Source organism: Antechinus flavipes, chromosome 6 (assembly GCF_016432865.1).
Source record: "Antechinus flavipes isolate AdamAnt ecotype Samford, QLD, Australia chromosome 6, AdamAnt_v2, whole genome shotgun sequence".
NCBI classification, from domain to species: domain Eukaryota; kingdom Metazoa; phylum Chordata; class Mammalia; order Dasyuromorphia; family Dasyuridae; genus Antechinus; species Antechinus flavipes.
The window spans coordinates 245911012-245934287 of record NC_067403.1 but is presented as its reverse complement, the minus strand read 5'-3'; the positions used below and the strand labels follow the sequence as shown (position 1 = coordinate 245934287).

At 33.7% G+C, this 23276-nt stretch overlaps 2 protein-coding genes across 2 annotated transcripts; both read left to right on the top strand.

Moving 5' to 3' along the window:
• Window positions 1-3956: 3956 nt before the first annotated feature.
• On the top strand, window positions 3957-4895 carry LOC127540140 (olfactory receptor 1030-like). The gene has a single exon (XM_051964716.1). It carries the CDS (start codon window positions 3957-3959, stop codon window positions 4893-4895), a length of 939 nt encoding a protein of 312 aa, XP_051820676.1.
• Window positions 4896-11920: 7025 nt separating this feature from the next.
• On the top strand, window positions 11921-12865 carry LOC127540138 (olfactory receptor 1009-like). Its single transcript, XM_051964714.1, has one exon. It carries the CDS (start codon window positions 11921-11923, stop codon window positions 12863-12865), a length of 945 nt encoding a protein of 314 aa, XP_051820674.1.
• The last annotated feature ends 10411 nt before the right edge of the window (window positions 12866-23276 follow it).

Sequence of the window (23276 nt, the reverse complement as noted above, 5' to 3'; positions counted from 1 at the left end):
TTGGAACTACAAAAAATATAATTTGAGAAAGGAAGAACCTTAGAGATTATCCATTCCATTCATTTTTTTTATTTTATAATAACTTTCTATTGACAGAATCCATGCCAGGGTAATTTTTTTTACATTATCCCTTGCACTCGCTTCTGTTCTGATTTTTCCCCTCCCTCCCTCCACCCCCTTCCCTAGATGGCAAGCAGTCCTATATATGTTAGATATGTTGCAGTATATCCTAGATACAATTTATGTTTGCAGAACCGAGCTGTTCTTTTGTTGCACAGGGAGAATTGGATTCAGAAGGTAAAAACAACTCGCATTCCATTCATTTTGCAGACAACTTTGCATTAGATAATAATGATGAAACATTTTCATATTATTTAAAATTTACAAAGTACATTTTTCACCATAAGATTTTGTGTGGGTCTTATTGCTACCTTTTCCCAAAAGATGAAACAGATTCTTATAGAGGGCAAATAACTGGTCTAAACAGATAGAATGGATCTCCAATATATGCAGCCATTACTGTCCACTGTCTCTCTAACATTCTCTTCTCACATAGTTCATGTACCTAGCTGCTGTTTACTATCCAATGGGAGTGCTACCAAGGCCATAATACTTTTATAAACTATTTTTGCTTAGATTATCAAAAGATATAAAGTTTAGGAACATTGATAATCCTATAACCCAACCTCCTTATTTTGCAGATGAATAAACCTGAAGCTCAAAGAGTTTAAATAACTGTCCAAGTAATCACAGGAAGTAACAAAGCCAAAACTTAAACTCAGTTTTTGTGACTCTTAATTTGTTGCTTTTGTTGTTTTTCCTTTATTCCTGAAGACAACCATGACTTCAGGGAGGGGATGCTATAACATACAAGTGAATTGGATAGAAGTGAAATAAGGCTGTGAAAGGTCACCTGCTTTACTTTTTCTTCTAGCTCTAATGGCAAGATATAGATTAAGACAACTGGAGATGGCCCTGGATGAAATGGGAGCTCTTGGCCTTGTTAAATTAAGGTTTTCAACAGGAGTCAATATTTTGGCATTGTCTCCTATGACACATCTTATTAAAGATGTGCAAATGTAATTTTTTTTTCCAAAAAATCTATAATATCATTCACCGATTCATTTATAGGTATGAGTTTTGCTTTCTGAACTGGCTTTGGGTTTATGCCAATTGAACTGAAAATGAATTTATGAATTCTTCAAGATTAGGTCTCTCTATTTTCCTTCTAAATTATAATGTCATTTCAGTGCACAATCTGATGAAAGTCACTCATTTGCTTCATTTTTCTAGATCTTTATTTCCTCATCTGTGAGGCAAATCATCTGTACTCTGTCGAGCTTACAGAGATTATCAAAAGATTAGAGAAGGTAACCAATGCTGAAATATTTACAAGTTTAAATCTTTAGCAAATTATAGATAGAATTAGTCAATAGGATGATGAATTTAAGCTTATTTCTATGATTTCAAACTCTTGGGGAAAGGGAATTTACCATCTTCTTTAGGGAGGGATGGAGGAGAGAAAGAAGTGATAGTGAGACCAAGCAGCTTAGTTCTTAGGTCCTTGAAGCTGAATAATTTTCCTTCTTTAGATCATTTTCTTTAATCTGACTACAGCTTCTGGCTTCTCAGTCTCCTCTTCTCTTTAATAGTATGATTATTAATTGTAACTCCCTCAATACCATCTTTTTTTCCATCTTCCCCTACTCCCTTTCCATACCTTTCCTTTACCCATCTTTTTCTTTTTCAGTCAATCTCTTTTACCTTTAAAATCTTTCAGGGTCTACTAATAATCATTTCACAAAAATAAACCCTTTCTCAAATCACATTCAATGGAACTCCTTATTAGAGCATAGAGAGTGGTGATTTTTCATGGCACAAAGCTCTTCCTGGAGCATATTGGGACATACTTTATATGTTCAACTATTCAGTCTATGGGTATGACTAGTCTTATGATTGGATTAGCATTTAAATCCTCAAGGCTAAAACATTTTCCCAGAAAGTTGTGTTTTTAAATACTACCCACCTTTTCTTGATCTAGCTTAGAAAGTCCTTTATATACTAAAATTGATTAAAAAAAAACTTTTCTTGCCAGAAATAGTAGATTGTTGTGTTGTGTTGTTTTTATATCATTTGTTTTTGTAATTTTATGATTAACTTGTCTTGCTTTATATATAAATTTGTGTGATAGAATTACCCTTATTTTAAATAGATAAAATTATATACTGAGAGGAAGGCAAGTTGATAGAACAAACAAAAGATTAGCAAAGTAGTAGAGTATAACAAATAGGGTGCCAGCCTTGCTGCTAGGAACATTTTGGTTTACATCCTACCTTTGATACAAACTAATTATCTGATTATTTTTAAGACATTTGACTTCTCTATTTACCAAAGGGACTTGCCAAATCTTCTGCCATTTGCAATGGAACAAAAAGTTTTCATACTGCAAGAGCCCTATATAGGATGAAGTCACAGGCTTTAAAAAATAATAAACAGCAAATATAAATATAACAGGAAATAAGGAGATGAGATCAATGAAAAGATCCCAGTGAGGGCAAAGGAAAGGGACATAGAGACGGCACACAGAAAGAGAAGTAGAGAATAAAGCCAAACTTCATTTATTTTATAATTTTAATTTTATCATGCTTGACAAATGTGCTGGTAACTTAGTAGTGTATGTAAAACATTAAAAAAATTTATTGTGGGCTTGAAATGGAGTTGATTTCTCACATATTTTTCAGGGAAGCAGAGACCAAGAAGAGCATTCTGTATTGCTTATATAATAAACAATAATCTTGCTATATTATATTCAATTGAAGTACTATATTTTAGAAAGGGGAATTGGCCAGTTGCAGTAGATTTGGAGTAATTTAGGCAGGATGGTAAGAGGATTTAAAAAAAAATTTCCCACAAGAATCAAGGACTAGTTGGAGTATTGTGAAGTAATGATTCAATGGAAGTGATAAATTTCTTCAAATAGTTAAAAAAAGTGTAATGGGAAAGATAAGATGTATTCTTCTTGGTCCTGGAGTATCTAGAAAAGACCAACACTGGGAGAAGTTATAGTGACAAATTTTGATTCAAATCAAGGGAAAACAAACAAACAAAAATGTCCCTATAACTATATGCCAAAGTGGAGTGAGTTGGCTTTGGATTTAGATAGAGGGCTTGCCATTTCTGCCAGTGTTCAGTCAGAAGCTGAGAGACCACTGGCAGAAGATGCTAGAAGTGGAATTCATTATATGGGCAAGTGTTGGACTTGCCTCCAGAATCTTCTGCTTATGAGTTTATGTTACAGACAGAATAGAGTAGTGGTTCTCAAACTTTTGTTTTCAGTATCTTTATCCTATTAAAAATTATTGAGGATCTCTCCAAAGCGTTTATGTTTATCTGGATTATATTTATAGACATTTACCATATTGGAAATAAAAACTATTTTTGAATTTGTAGAGCCTCTAAAAGGGTTTCAGAGATTCCCAGGATTCTCTAGACCATACTTTGAGAACCACTGGAATAGAGATTCAGATGGAGGGGAATACCAAATGTCCATATTAAGGCAACAAATAAAGACAAACTACTTGAACATTTCAATTTAGGAAGGCAGGTTATCTTTCCCTAACCCCAAAGCCGTAGACTGATGCTCAAAGATCAACAATGTGTTTTATGAGACACACTGGAATAATCCTGTCCTTCACCTTTCAAAAGAAAAGGAAAGCTAATTTGATGTCATTTGACGTGATATAAGTAATTCTTGGTGATATGGCGGGAATTTTAAATGAGTTGTGTTAACCTTGCCTTTTCTTATTGTTTTAATATGAAAGTTGTTGAGATCATGCAAATGAAGGCTTTGGACTCTATGTAGGAAGTCATGATACAAGGGCAAAGGAGTACTCATTATCTGTTTTCACCTTTTTGTTAAATAGCAGAACCAATGATCCTCAAGTGGAGTCCAGGAAATGTCCAGCAGGAACTACACTCAAGTGACTGAATTCATTCTTCTTGGATTAACCAGTCGTCCTGAGCTTCGCACTGCTTTTTTTGTGCTATTTCTCATGATCTACATGGTCACTGTGGTAGGGAATCTTGGAATGATTGTTTTAATCAAAATCGATTCTCGACTTCACACTCCCATGTACTTTTTTCTCTGTAGTTTATCTTTTCTGGATCTATGTTTCTCTACAAATGTTACCCCAAAGATGCTTGAAAACTTTTTATCAGAGAAGAAAACCATTTCCTATACTGGTTGTTTGGTCCAATGTTACATTGTGATTGCTGTGGTGCTTACTGAACATTGTATGTTGGCTGTCATGGCCTATGATCGCTATATGGCCATCTGCAACCCACTACTGTACAGTAGTAAAATGTCAAAGAGCATCTGTATCCGATTGGTCATCATTCCCTATGTCTATGGATTCCTTCTCAGTGTGATGGAAACCTTGAGGACCTACAATTTATCTTTCTGTGGTGCTAATGAAATTAACCATTTCTACTGTGCTGACCCACCTCTCATCAAATTAGCATGTTCTGATACATATAGTAAAGAGCTATCCATGTATATAGTGGCTGGCTATAGCAATGTCCAGTCCCTTCTGATCATTCTTACATCATACATGTTCATTCTTGTGGCCATCCTCCGGAGCCGTTCTGCTGAGAGCAGACGCAAGGCTTTCTCCACATGTGGGTCCCACCTCACAGTAGTCACCATATTCTATTCAACCCTGTTCTGTATGCATTTAAGACGTCCCACTGAAGAGTCTGTAGAGCAGGGTAAAATGGTAGCTGTATTTTACACAACAGTGATCCCCATGTTGAACCCCATGATCTATGGTCTCAGGAATAAAGATGTGAAGGATGCCCTGAGCAAAGCCATTGGAAGAAAATCTTTGACTAAATAAACATGCTAATCTATTACCTTTTCACTTTTATGAACTAGTAGATAAGTTTGCATAATTTCTATAGCTCTGATATATAGACACTTTCTAAATTTCTACTTACACTAAATGTAAGCTAAGGTAAAAGATTTCTCTTTTGAGATTAAAAAAAATCATAGGTTTGTTCATTTCTGAATGAAATAAACATTTTTAAAAGAAGAGTCATAAGTATTATCATGAAAGTGATAATATGGCTGTGTAATTGCATATGTTCTTATCTATAAACCTGGAAGAATAACAATTAATGCAGTGGAAATTTATTACATCATAGAACAGAGGACAAGAACCAGTGTATTTATAAAATCAGATGAAATATCTCAGAGAGATCATTTGACTCACAAGATTTTCAGTTTTTCCAATTTTCTATCTTTATATTATTACTTTGTCATTTCAGTTGTTTTAATAATCATAATAACAACCATTATCATAATAGATGGCTTTAGCACTTTGCATTTTGTAAAGCATTTTATATATATATATATATGACATATATAATATATATAATCTCATTTAAACATTTTTTTTTACTTTTAAAATTTAAACATTTTTACTCCCACTGTAACTGATTTAATTAAAGGTCTTTAGTCTTTATTGTTTGGTCAACAACAAAAGTTTTTTTTTTCCCTTCCTTCAGATGTTAGAACGAAGTAAATAGAAAGATTCAATCAGTAGAAGTCTGCACAGGTCAAGAAAAAGAAATTTGATTCTGAATTCTGCCATTTAATGGGTATAAAATGCTTACAGAGTACCTGATTTAAAGGGTGACATAGCTAATAAGTGTTTGAATCCAAAAATACTAATCTTGTTTGATTAAATGTCTTTTCTTTCTAAAAATGAGTCTACTGTTTAGCAGTAAAAACAAATCATTGGTAGGGGCCCTCGACAAATGTCTTTGAGTGGTCACCAACCCAAAGAGTTTCTCCAACGTGGAGTTGCTTTATTTGGGCAACCAATTAAATAATAATTTTGTAAATAATTATTTTATTTATCTTCCATCTCTCTCAGTATCTATTACTTCTTAACACTTAATAAATGCTTGTTGAATTGAAACAGTTGAAAAAACTTTTAATCTTGTGACATAGTAGCCACAGTGATAGTGCAAAGCATACCAAATTTGATGTCAAAGGATTTAATTCAAATCTTGGATTTGCTACTTATTGCCTATGTCATTGGGCCATAGTTTTCTTCTTGATAAAGTGATAGATTGAGTTATGAGATCTTTAAAATTCTTTTCAACTCATATGCTATACTATTATTCTGCAATAGAAAGATAGAATCTCAAAGAAAAAAGATTCCAAAGGTCACCTTGCCATTATCTGAGAATCATCTCTTAAATATCTCTGAAAATGATTAATTTCTGTTCCCATTTCTGTCTGTCTCTCCCTTTGTCTCTGTCTCTCTTCCTGTTATTTATATTTATATTACCCAGCACTTAGAGCAATGGTTGCTAAATAATACATGCTAAATAAATGTATATTCCAATATAGCTTATCTGCACACATTTTGTAGGGACAACTTTCTCTCTCTTTCTCTCTCTCTCTCTCTCTCTCTCTCCCTTCTCTCTCTCTTTTCTCTCTTTCTTTATGCCTCTGTCTATCTCTATGACTTTCTGTCTCTCTTTCTCTGTGTCTCTTTTTTTCTATGTCTGTACATTTGTCTTTTTCTTGCTCACAGTTTCCATTTCTTCTGCCAACTAGACACGTCTTCCCCATCCTTAGGAAAACACATATAACACTCCTTTTCTTATATCTTGCCACTTCAGTTAGCTATCATAATATATATCTTCTTTTTTCATGGTCAGACTTCAAAATTCACTTGGTGCTTCTACTTTTTTCATATATATAATATCACATCTGACCTGATTACTGAACTGGAACTGCTCTCTCCAAAATTACTAATGTTTTTTTTTTTTTTTTTTTTTTTTTTTTTTTTTTTTTTTTTTTTTTTTGCTCAATCAAGTGTCCTTTTTCTTAACCCTCATCCTTCTTGTGCTTTCTGCTGCATTTGATAACTTACAATCTGCTTCCACACATTCTCCCTCTTTGGGCTTTGACAACATGACATGTATTAGTTCTCTTCTATCCTTTCTACTTTTTTCCAGATTCTTGCTTTATTATGATCCATATCAAGCTTCCTAACTGGGAATGGATGCCAAAGCTGAGATTCAGAGCTTCCTCTTTTTTTCTCACTATTCTTTAATTTAGTTACCTTATTAATTCATATGGGTTCAGCTGTCATCTCTAAGCAGATATATGTTTACTAAATTATTCTCTTTCAAAAATTTTCATTAGAAACTGCTTATTAATATTTCAACTCAGGTATTCATTTGTGTCTGACTCTATATGATTAACATATTCAACATAGAATTCATTATTTTCTCCTTGCCTTCTTTGCCCATTGATTCTTTGAAACTTCCCTATTCCTTTTTTTCCAATCCTTTATCGAATATCCAGTGAACTGCTATTTTTTTCCCCTTATGGCACCTCTGTCATCTGACCTCTTATCTCTACTTGAATGACTACTAGCCCAATTCAGGCTCTTAGCATCTCTGGCTTAGACTATTGATGAGGCTTCTAAATTAGTTTCCCTGCCTCATTTCTTCCCATTGCAACCTATTCCCTACACAGTTACCAATCTGCTTTTCTTAAAGTACTGATTTGATCATATAACTTTCCAACATAATAAATATGAGGAATTTCTTCTTCTAGAATCAAATGAAACTCTGTTAAGTATATAAAAAATATGACAACCTGATTCCTTCCTTCCTTTTCAGCCTTAAAAAAAAAAAAAAAAAGATTTCTCTCCCTTTCTAACCTATATTCTTGCTATTTGGGTTGCTCCTTCCACATGATCCTCCATCTCTTGTCTCTAAATGTTACATACATATTGTTGTCTCCCCTACTAGAATTTAAATTTTTGTGAACAAGGATTGATTCACTTTTGTCTTTGTGAACCCATAGCTTACTATGATAGTTGACACAGAGTATTTACTTACTTAATATGAGTTGATTGAATGACTTAATCCAACCTTCACTTGAAGAACTTCAAGAAAGGGGAAATCATCAACAGTCATTCAAGGTGGGATCATTTTCAACTTGTTTTAATTTGTTGATGTTTCCTCCCCTTTAGGGAGGAACCTAGCCTTCTGCTATAGATTATTTCTATTGCTTCTTGTTTTATCTTTTGGCGTAAAACAGAATGAATACACTGATGATAGCTATCATTCTATCTTGTCCTGCCCTCTTTCCAGCTCATATATCTTTTCTTTCTTTTTTTTTTCCTTCTCCAAGTTGTACATTCCTAGTTCCTTCAACCCATTCTTAGTGGCATGGTATTGATACTTAATGATAATTGATGAGAAGCATAAGAGTCATTAAATTGATTAACATGAGTTTCAAGGACTTCTGCCTTATTCATAAGGAAACCAAGGAGAAAAACTCCTCAGAAGAAAACATCTAAGAAACTGAATCTCTGTGGATTTGTTTATGGTGTGAAAATAGTAAAGACTTTTTAATTATCTTCCCTCTTATTAATAGTGTAATTCCCAAGGAAAGAGAGACTTGAGGGATATTGGCTCCCCTAAAGCAGGGGGAGAAACATGATGTAAGCAGATCTGATAAGACATTTTAGATTCTTGGAAAGAAAACATTCAACTTTCTTCTAAAGGAGGTAGGAAGATTACACAGTGAAAGCGAATAAGAATAAAATGAAAGACTACTGGGAAACAGTGCTAATTCTGTGAACCACAGTAGTGCAGAAGAGAGGAAAAGGAGGAAGGGTGAGAGTGAAAAAAAAAGAACACCAAAAAAGATAATATTTGGTCCTACATTCTGATTGTGACTTTGTAGCTTTTTGTTTTTTAAACTTTTACAAATAAAAAGAGGCTCGCAGAAAATCTAAGTTGAGTGTTTTCTAATCTACTCTTCTCCTATTACTACTTTTAAAAAAAAAAAAGTCTCAGCTTTCATTAGAAGAAGAAGCAATTTGCAAAGAAGTTCTGCCATCCCCCACTCCAATCACAGTAGGGCATCCAAATGAAGAATAAGACCATGGTTTGGTTTGATTAATTTAGGGATTATAATCTTCCATCAAGGATTTTGATGATGACTACCATCTAGAGCTTGGAGTGGTCATTGGCCAATGTATTGATTTCAAACAATTCATCTAGTGGCTCATTTCTTTTCTGGTCCTTAATGGCTAGAACTGTTCAGAATGAAAAAGTCCTCCAGAAGCTATGGGAAGCATAACAGAGCAAAAAGAATTTAGAATGGGACTACAAGTATCTGAGGTAAGAACAACTGAAAGACTTGTTCATTGAGAAAATAGTAAAATTGTTAACTTTAAAAGATAAAACTAAAAAAAATGATAAGAATGCTGTCTTCTTCTAAGCTAATGAATTAATTTATTTGGCTTTACTTTAACATTTAAATGTATCACTGGATCTTTGATTTCATAGCAACAGGTTTTCCCTTCATGGGTAAAAAAGTTCATTCACAATTTTTTTTATTCTATTCTATGTAAGAAGAATGACAAAAAAGCATTCAGTTTCTGAAGTTGAATATTTAAAAGTAGATACTTTGGTAATATTCTTTTTAATTAAAAAAATTCTCTTCCTTGAAAGAGTATGGTCTTCATTAAAGATAAATATTTATCTATGAACACCAGTGAGAACTAAAAATCCCATGGCATTCTGGGATTTCTTTTTACTGGATTTTCCATTTAGAAAAGGGGGAAATGTGAGACTTTCCGCTAAGATAATCAATCCTGTTAGGCAGGTAGAAAATACCTCCACAGGACATCCTCAGGTATAAGCCTTGTATTTTGAAACACTGGCACCCTTATTAGGAGTTTGGTTAATGTGAATTGTCATGAAAATACTCGGAAGTCTAGTAGTCACCTAGAAGGACATCAGTGTACTGAATTTCAATCAAGTGACTACAAATTAAGTGCTACCTTTATTTTCCTTTTAAAAGGTAAGTGAGTTGAAATATGGTAATGCAGGTAGGATGTAAGTAGAAACTGTATAATAAAGAATCATTTTATTTAACTTTCTTAGTTAAACAGTTTGTTTAGCCTTTAAAATGTGTGTATGTATGTATGTATATTATATATATGTGTGAATGTATATGTGTACATCTATGCTTTGTTTCATATTTTAGCTTTACGAGGTAGAATAAGGAAATGAAATTGTTTTAACATTCTAATTTGCCTCTCTGCTCTTTTATTTCTTCTCTAAGCAGTCCTCCTGATAGCTACCAATTTGTTTTCTTTAAAATATGCATTATGTCAATATGCAAAAATCTTTGATAGCTTTTCATTGTCCCAGGAATAAAATTAAAAAATCCTTATTGTGGCATTTAAAGGCATACATAATGTAATCTTTTGAATCTCAGACTATATATACATATGATTTTATATATGTATATGTATATGTATATGTATATACATATATATAATATATATACACACTTGTATCACATATATATAAGTGTATGTATATATACACATAATTTGTATGTGTATATATGTATATATACATATGCATGCATATGTATATGTGAAGAATTAGATTATGTAAATCTTTAAAAGATAACAACTAGGGATATTAGAAAAGTGTATGCATGGCACTTATCACTGGAGCTTTGCTTTAGAATATATTAGCGATTTCTTGCTATCTATGGAAGGGGGTGGGAGGAAGGGAGGGAGAAATTAATTTATATATATTTTTTCTATTTATTTGCCTCTTCATATTTATAGTCCCACACTAGGGAATATGTAGGTAGCAGAGAATCTCAAGTCAGAAAGACCTGATTCAAAATCCAACCCCAGATAATTACTGTTTGACACTGGGCAAATTATTTAATCTCTGAGTATCTCAGTTGCTGTGTTTAATGATCTTTTGGTTCTGTTCATTTCTTAGCTTCAGTTTATGCAGATCTCCCCAAGCCTCTCTGAAATCATCCTGCTGGTTGTTTCTTACAGAACAGTAAGATTCCATAACATTCATATACCATAATTTATTCAGCCATTCTCCAATTGAGGGGCAGCCACTCATTTTCCAGTTCCTTGCCACTATAAAAAGGACTGCCACAAAAATTTTTGCACATGTGGGTTCCTTTCCCTCCTTTAAGATTTCTTTGGGATAAAATCCCAGTAAGTAACACTGCTGGATCACAGGGTATGAACAGTTTGATAACTTTTCAAGCATAGTTCAAAATTGTAGAGAAAAGCTTCTTAAACCCATATGTGGATAGTGTAATGGGCTGAAACTGAGTTGATGCATCGAGTCTGAGAACTAAGGCTAATTACCAATTGGATAATACTCCATTAGCATATGCTTGGAGAAAGAATGGCCCTGCCCACTATTCTCTGCAGGTTTGATCTGTTGTATAGAGAGATTGGGTGGAAGATTGAGAGGGTGGAGTGAGAAGCCAGAGTCACTCCTGACCAGATTGGTGTCATGATTCCTCTCATTTCGTATTGCCATTCCATTCGTCCACAAAGAATAAAGAACAAGGACTTTTGCTTATCCTGACTCCAGCTGATTCTAAAGTATCCAGAGTGCTAATGCAGTCATCACAAGTTAGCCCATAAACTGAAAATGGGCATCTGAAATTATGGTTTACTCACATTAAATGAAGCCTTGGTCTAGAGCATTGTTAAATACTTACTCAAGTAATTTTCCCAGGGTCACACCACCAATATGTTCTCAGATAGCTCTAGACCTCAAGTCTTCCTGACTTTAACATCAACTAATTTTCCATTTTGCCATTTGACAATCTTATTCTAAATAAAATTAGTAATGTCATCAAATGAATGAAATGCATTGACAATGTGCCTAGGATCTTAGTATATTTAATTGTCTCATCTTTCCCTGGCTGGTGGATTGCATCTGGGTCAATGTATAGATATTGACATTCATGCTTGAAGGCATCAATTCCAAATATATTGTCTTATGGTCTTTTTCTCAACAGAGAACACAAAGAATAATGGCTCTTGGAAACTACACTAGAGTCACCGAGTTCATTTTTCTGGGTTTGAAATATCATCCTAAACTGCAAGTAGCCCTCTTTGTGTTGTTTCTGTCTTTTTATCTCTTTAATCTGACAGGCAACCTGGGGATGATCTTCCTCATCCGAATTGATGCCCGCCTTCACACGCCCATGTATTTTTTCCTCAGTCACCTATCATTTGTGGACATTGGCTTTTCTTCTGTGGTGATCCCAAAGATGCTGGGAGACTTCTTTGAGGAGAGGAAGACCATCTCTTTTCTGGGCTGTGCTTTGCAGCAATGGTTCTTTGGCTTTTTTGGGGCCACTGAGTGCTTCCTCTTGGCATCTATGGCCTATGACCGGTATGTAGCGATCTGTAACCCCCTGCTCTACTCTGTGGCCATGTCCCAGAGACTCTGCATCCAGCTGGTGTCTGGCCCCTACGCTGCAGGTTTCACCAGTACCATGACTCATACTACTGGTGCTTTCCGACTCCCCTTTTGTGGTCCAAACATCATCAATCACTTCTTCTGTGACATCTCACCTCTCTTAACTCTCATCTGTGCCGACATCTCAGTCAACAAGATCGTCCTTTTTATCATGGCTGGGTCAGTGTTAATATTCAGTGGTCTGATCATCATCATATCTTATATCTACATCCTCATAGCCATCCTCAGAATCGGTTCTGCTGAGGGAAGACATAAAGCCTTTTCTACCTGCTCTTCCCATCTAACTGCTGTCAGTATCCTTTACGGAACCCTCTTCTTCAATTACGTGCGGCCCAGTGCAAGCTTCTCTCTGGATCTCCACAAGGTGCTCTCTGTATTCTACATAGCTGTGATCCCCATGTTGAACCCCCTTATTTATAGCTTGAGGAACAAAGAAGTCAAAGATGCCATCCATAGGACCATTGCTAAAATCAAGTTTTGTATCAGCAATTAAGTTCTTCCCTAGAATAGGTACTAGAATATATTCTTAATCAAATTGAGAACACTCTTAAAAGTTCCTTGCTGTTGTTGGGAACTTGGCACATTTCTGTACCTTGCAGTACCCAATTCATTCTTTGTTTCTCTGGAAATATTTTAAAAATACATTACCCCTTATTACTTTTTTAGGCTACATTTTCTTTTGCAATATGATTTATGAAGAATGCATGAATGCAAATGTATAATCTGTATAAAATTGTTTTCTCAAAGGAAGGGAGAAGGGAGGGAGAAAATTTAAAACTTTTTAAGTGATTTAAAAACATTTATATTAATTTTAAATGAATGAATGAATGAAAAATAAATGAATGAATAATAAAATAAATAATACAATTTATTATTAATTTTTGTTCACATGTAATGGAGAAAATAATAAAATAATCAAATTATGGCTATGAAAAATATACTATTATCTGATTTTTGCTAGGTAGCTTGCTTTATTACAGAATTTGATTAATTTGTACATATTAATATTTATCAATAGCTACTGAGATTCTTGATCATCCAATTGGTAGGAGATTCCCCTTTTTTACATATAGAGAAGAATGTCTTTTTTCTATTTTGGGGAATTCTGATGGGATATTAAGTTAGGCTGTAATGACCCAGACTACATTTTAAAGGAAGATTGGTATTTTGGATTCAAATACTTCTTAGCTATGTCACACTTAAATCAGCGTTTTACACTCATTAAATGGCAGAAGTCAGAATCAAATGTCTTGACCTGTGCAGACTTCTACTGATTGAATCTTTTTATTTACTTCACTCTAACATCTGAAGAAAAAAAAGAAAAAAAACTTTTGTTGTTGACCCCAAAATAAAAACTAAAGTTCATTGTTCCGAGGGCCAGAATTATTCCTTTTTCTTTTTTCCTTCCACCACACCTTCTATTATTCAAAAAAATACTATTTTCTAGAGGGAAATAAGCATGTGCATTTAGAAAGAATTGAGGAAAACTCTAAATTACAGACAGCTGTCTAGTGCTAACTTGGTGGTCACCAGATCTTGCTTAGCTATTCTCTTACTAAAATTTCTAAGGCTAGAACTGCCCCAGGATGTTTAAATCTGGTTTTCTACATTCTAGCCAACCCACAGATTTGAACTTTTGCATCAGAATTCTCTTTGGCTAGTGAGATTGACTAGTTCGAGCTATGAAAATGGAGGGATTAAAAAATGATTTTAATTTGAATCAACATTTTATTAGACAATCTAGATCAATAGCAATATCGTAAAAATTGATGTCAAACTTTTTTTTTGTTTGTTTTCCAGAGTTTGTTCTAAGACAAAATAGTTAGGTTGTATCCATAGTTTTATTCCTCCTAAGAAGGCACACATGAATATATAGAAGCACAATTAGTATTGAGTTCAGGGTGGACATAGGAAGCAGGGATTATTGAGACAAAAATCGCAGAAGCAGGGATAATCACATAGTGGTGTTCAGTGGTCTTATCAGATCATCTCTTGGGCTTTATTGTTTTTTTTAGATCTGAGATTTGATATGAATCAGTCTCAGTTGGTTTTCTGACATAGAAAGGGATGGGTTCATTATGCAAATACCTCAAGGAACTTCTAAAGCTCGAATTCTGCAAGAAACTTGAGCTATCCCCAGCCTAAAAAATGTTCAGTTTTATCTGATTCTTAGGTCAGCCTCCTCTTCTGGATAACAAAGGAGCTTGAAAAAATCAAGATGATTAATAAAATCATTAACCATTCCATATTCACAATATTTAAATATTACATCAGTATACACACATGTATGTATGTATGTATATATAAGCTTTTCTTTTTACAAGTTCCAAAAATAACAATTAAAAAGGAATAAAGGAGAACTGTGTCATAGTGAATTCTTCTGGGTTTCTCTATACTCAATCATATGCTACACATAAAAAGGAATAGACTAGTTCTATTTGTTCTAAGACAACATATATTTCGTTCCACAAACTGAAAACAAAACAAAAAAATGTTGTTAACCTTTAGGATACATTAATATGCTACCTACAATATTCTTTTCAATTCATTAAGTGCTTAAATAACTATAATACTAAGATTTAGATCTCCAATGTCCAAATTAAAGTGTATCTTATGTAATGATACAATTTAATTCTATCAATATTTATGAAAACACTATACATTCTAAAAACAGGATAATATATATATGTATACTCATAAAATTATACAAAATGTTTTATTTGGGGCATTCTGTAAGAATTAAATGAAGTAATCCAGTAAACCTTTATATGTTTACTATTATTTGAAAGACATTAAATTTCATTATTTTATACATTTTGTTGAACATAACTGAATAAAATAAATTTTGAGTTGGAAGATGTTTAGTATAATAGAATATAAATTGTGTCATTGTTAACAGAGGTTGGCAATATTTGGTTCAGTTCCAGACACAGCCTAAAATTTTGTTCCTCAACAATAAACATATTATTTTAATATATATATAAAAATAAAGTCACAATTATTGTTCATAAGGATTCTTGGAGGAAAAATTTTTAAAAAAATTGTATAATCTCCCTTGCTAAGATTAGAATTTGTTTTGAAAACTTGACCAGTTGGGCTTCTAGTTGTTGTAGTGAAGTCAGGAGGACTCAAGTTCAAATCTGACCTCAGACATTTAATATTTCCTGGTAGTGTGACCCAATTCACTTAACCCCAATCACCTCAGAAAAAACAAACAAACAAACAAAACTTTGTCAACTTCTGATGTACCACTATACATCCCTCAGACTGGCTAAGATGATAGGAAAAGATAATAATAAATGCTGGCAGAAATGTGAGAAAACTGGGACACGAATACATTGTTGGTGGGGTTATAAACTTATTCAACTATTCTGGAGAGCAATTTGCAACTATGCCCAAATGGCTATCAAACTGTGCATAAATTAAATTTGAATGTATATATTCAATTTAACATACTTGTTTAATATGTTTAAGGTACTTGCTATCTAGGGCAGGGGGCGAGTAAAGGGAGGGAAAATTGGAGCACAAGATTTTGCAAAAGATGATGTTAAAGAATTGTTCATGCATATGTTTTAAAAAATAAAAAGTTTATGAAATCCACTTGCCTCAAGGAGCCCTCTCCCTTTATAGCCTCTCTCCTTTTTCTTATCTTTCCCCTACTATTTCTCTTTTCCCTTCAAACTTCCCTATAAGGTGAGAGAAGTTTCTTTGTGAAACTAAATATGTCTAATATTCTTTCTCTGAGCCAAATTTTATGAGAGTCAGATTCACAAAATGTTCATCCCCCTCCCTTCTTTCCCTCAATTATAATAGATTTTCTTTGCCTTTTGGTGAGATGTAATTTCCCTCATCTTACTTCCACTTTCCCCTTTTTACAGTACAATCCTTTTCCACCTCTAGTTTTTTTTTTAATATTATAATAGTAAAATAAAATTATACATGCACTCTCTCTATATATCCATAACAGAGATATAATTCTCAAGAGTTATCCACTTTACTTTTTTATGTTTCTCTTGAGTTCTATATTTACAAGGTCATTTTTTTGTTGTTGTTCAGCTCTGGTCTTTTCATCAGAAATAAATGGAATTTACCTGTTTCATTGAATGTCCATCTTTTTCCATGAAAGAAAATTTTCAGTTCGCTGGGTAGTTTATTTTTGGCTGCATTCCAAGTTCCTTTACCTTTCAGAATATCAGATTCCAGGCTCTTCAGTTCTTTAAATTGGAAGCTACTGGTCCTGGGTAGGACTCTCGGTGTTCAAATTGTTTCTTTCTGGCTGCTTGCAATATTTTTCCTTAGTCTGATACTTCTGAAATTTAGCCATGATATTCCTTAGAGTCTTAATTTCAGGGCCTTTTTCAGGAGCAGTTCGGTGAATTCTTTCAATGGCTATTTTACCTTCTGATTCTAGGGCAATTCTTTTTGATGATTTCCTGAAAGATAATGTCTAGGCTCTTTTTTTTTTTTCATCGTGGTTTTCAGGAAGTCAAATAATCCTTAGATTGTCTCTCCTAGATCTATTTTCCAGGTCAGTTGTTTTCCCAATTAGGTATTTTACATTTTCTTCATTTCTTTCTTTCTTTCTTTCTTTCTTTCTTTCTTTCTTTCTTTCTTTCTTTCTTTCTTTTTTTTTTGCTTGACTTTTTCTTGATGTCTCATTGAGTCATTCATTTTCACTTGTTCAGTTCTGATTTTTAGTGAATTATTTTCTTCACTTGCCTTTTTTAGTTCTTTTTGTATTTGGCCAATTGAATTTTTAAATGAGTCTTTTTATTCAATAGATTTTTTTCCCCATTTCACTCGTTCTGTTTTTCAGGGAGTTGTTTTCTTTTTCTGTTTCACAAATTCTGTTTTTCAGAATTGTTTCCTTTCCCATTTCCATTTTCCAATAATCAAATGTATTTTGCAAGGTATTATATGCTTTTTCCATTTCACTAAATCTATTTTTTTTCTTTTTCTTTTTCTTTTTTATTTTTTGCTGAGGCACTTGGGCTTAAGCTAGCATCATCCAGTTAGGAATTATTAAGTGTTTGAGGCTAGATTTGAAGTCACATCCTTCTGATTTCAGGGCCAGTGCTCTATCCACTATGCCTTCTAGCTGCCCTACACTAACTCGATTTTGTAAGTACTTTTCTTCAGTTAATTTCTGGGTTTTCTTTTCCAAACCTTCTTTCAAAGTTCTCATTTATTTCCCGATTTTTCTTCTAGTTCTCTTTTAAGATCTTTTTAAAAATTTTCTTCCAAGAGAGCCTTGTGAGATGGGGACCAATTTATGTCACCTTTTGGGACTTCATTTGGAGACAATCTGCTTTTAGTGACTTCAGGATTTGAAATCTGTTCTTGTGTTTTACCATGACAATTATCTATGGTAAATGTTCTTTTTGCTTTTTTGCTCATTTTTATTAAAAGTTGAGATCTATTTTTAGAGCAAGGGAAGTTGTCCAACCTTCTACCACTGGAAGTAGCTGAGCTGGGTCAGTGCTTACTGACATCTAGTGCTGGGTGTGTGTGGCTTGGTCCTGTGAAATTCTGGGGCTTGGGGTTCACTATTTACCTTTTGTCTTGGTGTTGGGTGTTTTCTAACTTCTCTGCTGGTTTACTGCCTTGCAACCAGGGCAGAGGAGCCAACACTGCTGTAAATTCCTCCTAGCACACAGAGCCCTTGCTGCCCCAGATCTGTGCTACCTTCACTCTGCATCTGTGGTCAGCCTGCTTCTGCTTGGCCTGCCTCTTTCTGTGCCTGATTGAAACAGATCTTTTCTGGTGATCTTAGAAATTATCTTAGGGCAGCTAGGTGGCACAGTGCATAAAGAACAAGCTCTGAAGTCAGGAGGACCCTAGTTCAAATCTGGTCTCAGACACTTAACAATTCCTAGTTGGGTGACCCTAGGCATGTCACTTAACCTCAGTTGATTCAGCCAAAATAAATAAAGAAAGAAAGAAAAGAAAAGAAATTATCTTATGTTGGTAGTTTGTTACACTCCCAATATTTGCAGTTTCTAACAGTTCAGAACTAATTCAGAGGCTGGGTTTTCTCTAAGTGTGAAGATGTTGGGAAGAGCTTAGAAAAAGATGTTTGTCATCTTTTCTCCCCCCCCTCCCCCCCCCAAATAAAAAGCTTTAATAAAAAAAAAATGTTGTAAAAAAAGAAAAAACCAGCAGAATGATTTCAGAGAGGCCTGGAGAAACTTATATGAACTGATGCTGAGTGAAATGAACAGAACCAGGAGATCACTGTATACAGAAACAAGATTATATGATGGTCATTTCTGATGGATGTGGCTTTTTTCAACAATGAGATGATTCAGGACAGTTCCGATGATCTTGTGATGAAGAGAGCTAGCTATACCTACAGAGGGGACTGTGGAAACTGAGTGTGGATCACATCATAACATTCTCATTCTTTTTGGTGTGGTTTGCTTTAATTTTATTTTTCTTTTCTTTTTTTTTAACTTTTTGATCTGATTTTTCTTGTACAGCAAGATAATTATATAAATATGTCTGTATTGGATTTAACATATGTTTTTACCATGTTTAACATATATTGAATTACATATCGACTAGGAAGGGGCAGGGAAAAAAGGGGGAAATTTGGAACACCGTGTTTTTCAAGGATCAGTGGAGAAAAATTATCCTTGAATATCCTTGTAATTTTGAAAATTAAAAAAAAAACCTTCAATCAAAAAAATAAATAAATAAATAAATAAAATTGTAAGGGAAAAAAACAAACTGTACATACCCTTTAATCTAGCAGTGTCTTTATTGGGTCTATATCTTAAAGAGATCATAAAAGAGCAAAAAGATTCCCATGTACAAAAATGTTAGTAGCAGCCCTTTTTGTAGTGGTAAAGAGTTGTAAACTGAGTGGATGCCCATTAGTTGGGGAATGGCTGAATGTTAATAATGAAATATTATTGTCCTATAAGAAAAATATATTCAGCAGGATGATTTCAGAAAGGTTTGTAGAGGCTTACATGAACTGATGCTAAGTGAAGTGAATAGAACCAACAGAACATTGTACAACAGCAACAAGATTATGTGATGATCAACTTGGGTGGATGCAGCTATTTTCAATAATGAGGTGATTCAGGCCAATTCAAATAGAAGTGATGGGGGCAGCCATCTGCATCTGGAGAGAGAACTATGGAGACTGAATATGGATCACAACATTAATCTTTTTGTTGTTTGCTTTCTTTTTTTCTTTCTTATTTTTTTTGATGTGATTTTCTTGTGTAGCATGATAAATGTAGAAAAAGGTGTAGAAGGATTGCACATGTTTGACATACATTGGATTGCTTGCTGTCTAGGAGAGGGAGTAGGGGAAAAGGAGGGAGAAAACTTTGAAGCACAAGGTTTTGTAACGATGGATGTTGAAAATGTCTTTGCAGGTATTTTTTATTTGCAATAGCAAAAATATGGAACACTTATTTGAAAGAACAAAAAAAAATTCTCATAAGTTTTAAAGTCCAATTGCTTCCTTCCATTATGCTCCGTTTCCAGTGAGAAACAGCCTAGGACTGCTGTCTTGAAGAAAGTCAAAGTAGCTTCTAAATTAACATCTAGTCTACTTTGAGTTCCCCAGGGAGTTTGCAGTTAATTTCTTTCTTAAAAACTGAATGAGTCATGATCTTTGGGGACATATGACAGTTATCCTTTTGGGACATAGACATCAATAAAACCTTGTACTTGATTGTTGTGCCAAAAAATTTGTAAGGAGAAAACCGTTTCCTTATTGTAGGTAGGTAACAGTATTTCAGGTGGTTTGTAAACTTTGACAAACTGATTAATATTTTAAGCATACAATTAAGTTAATTAAATAACTGAGGTACCATTTCAATAGTTATTAATTTTTTAAAATGAACATAATACTATTACTTTCAAAATCTATGAGAACAAAGCAGAAAAAATTCCATGTTAATAATTGAAAATCTGAATAGACTTTTGAAACAGATACATTTAAAAATTATGATAAAAGAATGGTGTATTACTTCTTATAATTTGAAAAAGGTGGGATGGGACAGTGGAAAGCCCACTGGAATAGGATTCCTGACATCTTATTTCAATTATTGGGAGTCTCAAATTTCTACTTTTGTTAAATTAAAGGATTTTTTTTTTGTTTATGGAGGAACTTAAGACTCCTTTTTACTGATAAATGATACCTTTCCAAATACATTATACATGATTGGAACTCAGGTTACATTAATTTCAATCAAGACAACATGATTTAGGGTTCACTATTTACCTTTTGTCTTGGTGTGGGTGTTTTCTAACTTCTCTGCTGGTTTACTGCCTTGCAACCAGGGCAGAGGAGCCAACACTGCTGTAAATCAGTTTTTGATGAATTCTCAGAGAAATGTTTATAAAGAAAGGTGAGAAAAAGTTTTGATTACATACAGTGGTCAGTTGCTAGTTATTAACAAGCACATGCCAAATATGTGGCTAGTGAAGAATTAATGATCAAAGAATTAGTTGACATGACTATATTGTATTCTGGTATTAGAACTTGCGTCAAAATGAATGAAGTGAACTGTGAAAGCTATCTCACAAGATAGAGACAGGGTTGTAATAATTGAGTGAAGGTCAACTGTGCCTCAGGGACAGGTTTCTTTCTCCAGAGATCACATGGTTTAAAAGGATGGGACCTTTTTTTGGGGAAAGTAAATTGATGCCACATTGGTAGTGAAACTCCCATATAAGGTAATTTAATAATCTTTAAAATGTGGTTGGGTTCAAAGTTTTTCCTCATTTATGACTTAGAATGTGAGATCATTTGTCATGGCTAATCAGGGCAAAGATTGAAGTTATAGGGAATGTTATCCCAAGCCCTTATATAATTCTTGTCTGTTAACTCTCCTCACCTCTCCTTGCCTAACTGCTTTGAGGAGGGAGATGCCTTTTCTTGTGAGAACATAAGACAATTCCTTTCTGGTTTTACTTTTAGAAATCTCTTTAATTTATTTGATTTACTTGAACTGGTGGTCTCTGTCCCACATAAGAAGATTAGGTTTCTTTAACTTCAGCAAAATTAAGGGAGAGGAAGAAATTTGATAAATTGGAAAGAACAATGATAATGTATTAAGAAAAACTTTATTCAAATGACTTCAAATAAGTAACATTTTTTTAAAATATGTTTTTACCCAAGTATAGGTAAAAGAAAATTAACATTTGCTGTTAAGTTTTAAATTCCAGTTCTATCTTCCTCAGGGCTTCCTTGAGACACATGGCAATTTATACAGACTGAGTATGTAGTTATATAAAATATTTCCACATTAGTGATTTTTTGGGAGAAAAAAAATGAGTAATATTTATAAATGGTGAAGAAATTAACTTAAAAAAGACATTTAAACAAGAATTATGAAGAGAGGAAGGCATAATTTCCCTGAAGGTAGTGTATTGAAAATATTTCATCACTAGTAAGATTGTTTTCTTCTTTTTTCCCCTAAGACTAGATGGCTATGACAACCCCAGGCTGAGGTCAAGGCAAGAAGCAAGTAATTATCTGGTAAGGACAATGAACCAGTTGAGTTCTGAGGTAAAATTAGACTTTGAAAAGCTGTCATTAATAGAACCATTCTGCTTGTGAGTATATTAGCTTAGCCTTAAAAGGGTTTTTTCTGGTATCATGAGTGAAATTAATGTAACCTGAGACACAAAGTTCCAATCATGTATAATGTATTGGGAAAGGTATCATTTATCAGTAAAAAGGAGTTTTAAGCTCCTCCATAAACCAAAAAGAAAACAGAAAAAGAAAAGAAATATCCAAAATGTGGACAAATAATTTTTATGGATAAAAGGAGGGGTATCCAAAAATTAGAAGGCAGGATCTTAGCTGGGGAAAACATGATTTGCTAAAAAGCCTCAAGCATCATAGATGGGAAAAACAGTATAATTGGCTAGAAATTCAGAATACAGGAATACAGGGCAAGAACCCTTTCCTTGTGCTTAAGGAATCTGTCCGATAATGGAGCTCATCTGAAACCTGCAGGGCTTATTAGCAGAACAGAGATAACAGATTTTCTGGCACCGCATGCATCTTGCCAGGCTTGTGAGTGAGATAAAAGGGCTCCCCTATGCATATAAGGCAGTAAGTTGTGTAGAAATTATATATATATATATATATATATATATATATATATATATATATATATATTGAATTAAGGTGATTTATGGGACAAAAGTTTAGAGACAAAGGCTGAAATTCTGAAGCTAGAAATTTCTCAATTGTAGAGAGATTTTGAAAATTATACAAAATACATGGGGGGAAATCAACTACAAAATAGAATTGATTGAAAAATGGAACAAATTTGATTTTCTCACTGTATTGTTCGACATATAATCATATAAACTAAAGACAAATGATGGTGAGGTCAGTCAGTACATTGATGCTTAACAGGATTTTGAGAACTATTAAAAGATGGGAATTAAGAAAGGATATGTTTTCATTAGGCAAGAAAAATAAGTCCTCTATTGAGGACTCAGAACTTAATCAGAACAGACTGGGATTTCTCCTGGAATGAACTGCTATTCTAATTCATCTTTAAGAACAAGAGTCCAAAAGTCATGAGAAGATAGCTTTCTTTTTTATTTGTTTATTTTGACATTGCTGTTATTGTCATTAGTTTTGTAGTATACTCAAAAATAATCATTTGAAAAGTAGAAAGATTGTCTCAACCAGTAATTGGGTTTTAAAAATCTCCAATCAACCCCTCACTCCAATCCCTAAGGTCATAATGAATTGAATTATTGGCTTGATAGAACTGAAAGAACAAATAGTCATAAAAGGCAATCCACTTTATGGTCCCCTAAACATCTAGATGAGGCTATATTTATTATGACTGTTTTGGTTACCTGGTATCCTGCCATACCCCTTACTATGTGTTGAAATATTGTAACAAACCATCAGA

Bases quoted from the DNA above. Each gene is read 5' to 3' on its own strand.
- LOC127540138 (XM_051964714.1), top strand. From the start codon at position 11,921: ATGGCTCTTGGAAACTACACTAGAGTCACCGAGTTCATTTTTCTGGGT.
- LOC127540140 (XM_051964716.1), top strand. From the start codon at position 3,957: ATGTCCAGCAGGAACTACACTCAAGTGACTGAATTCATTCTTCTTGGA.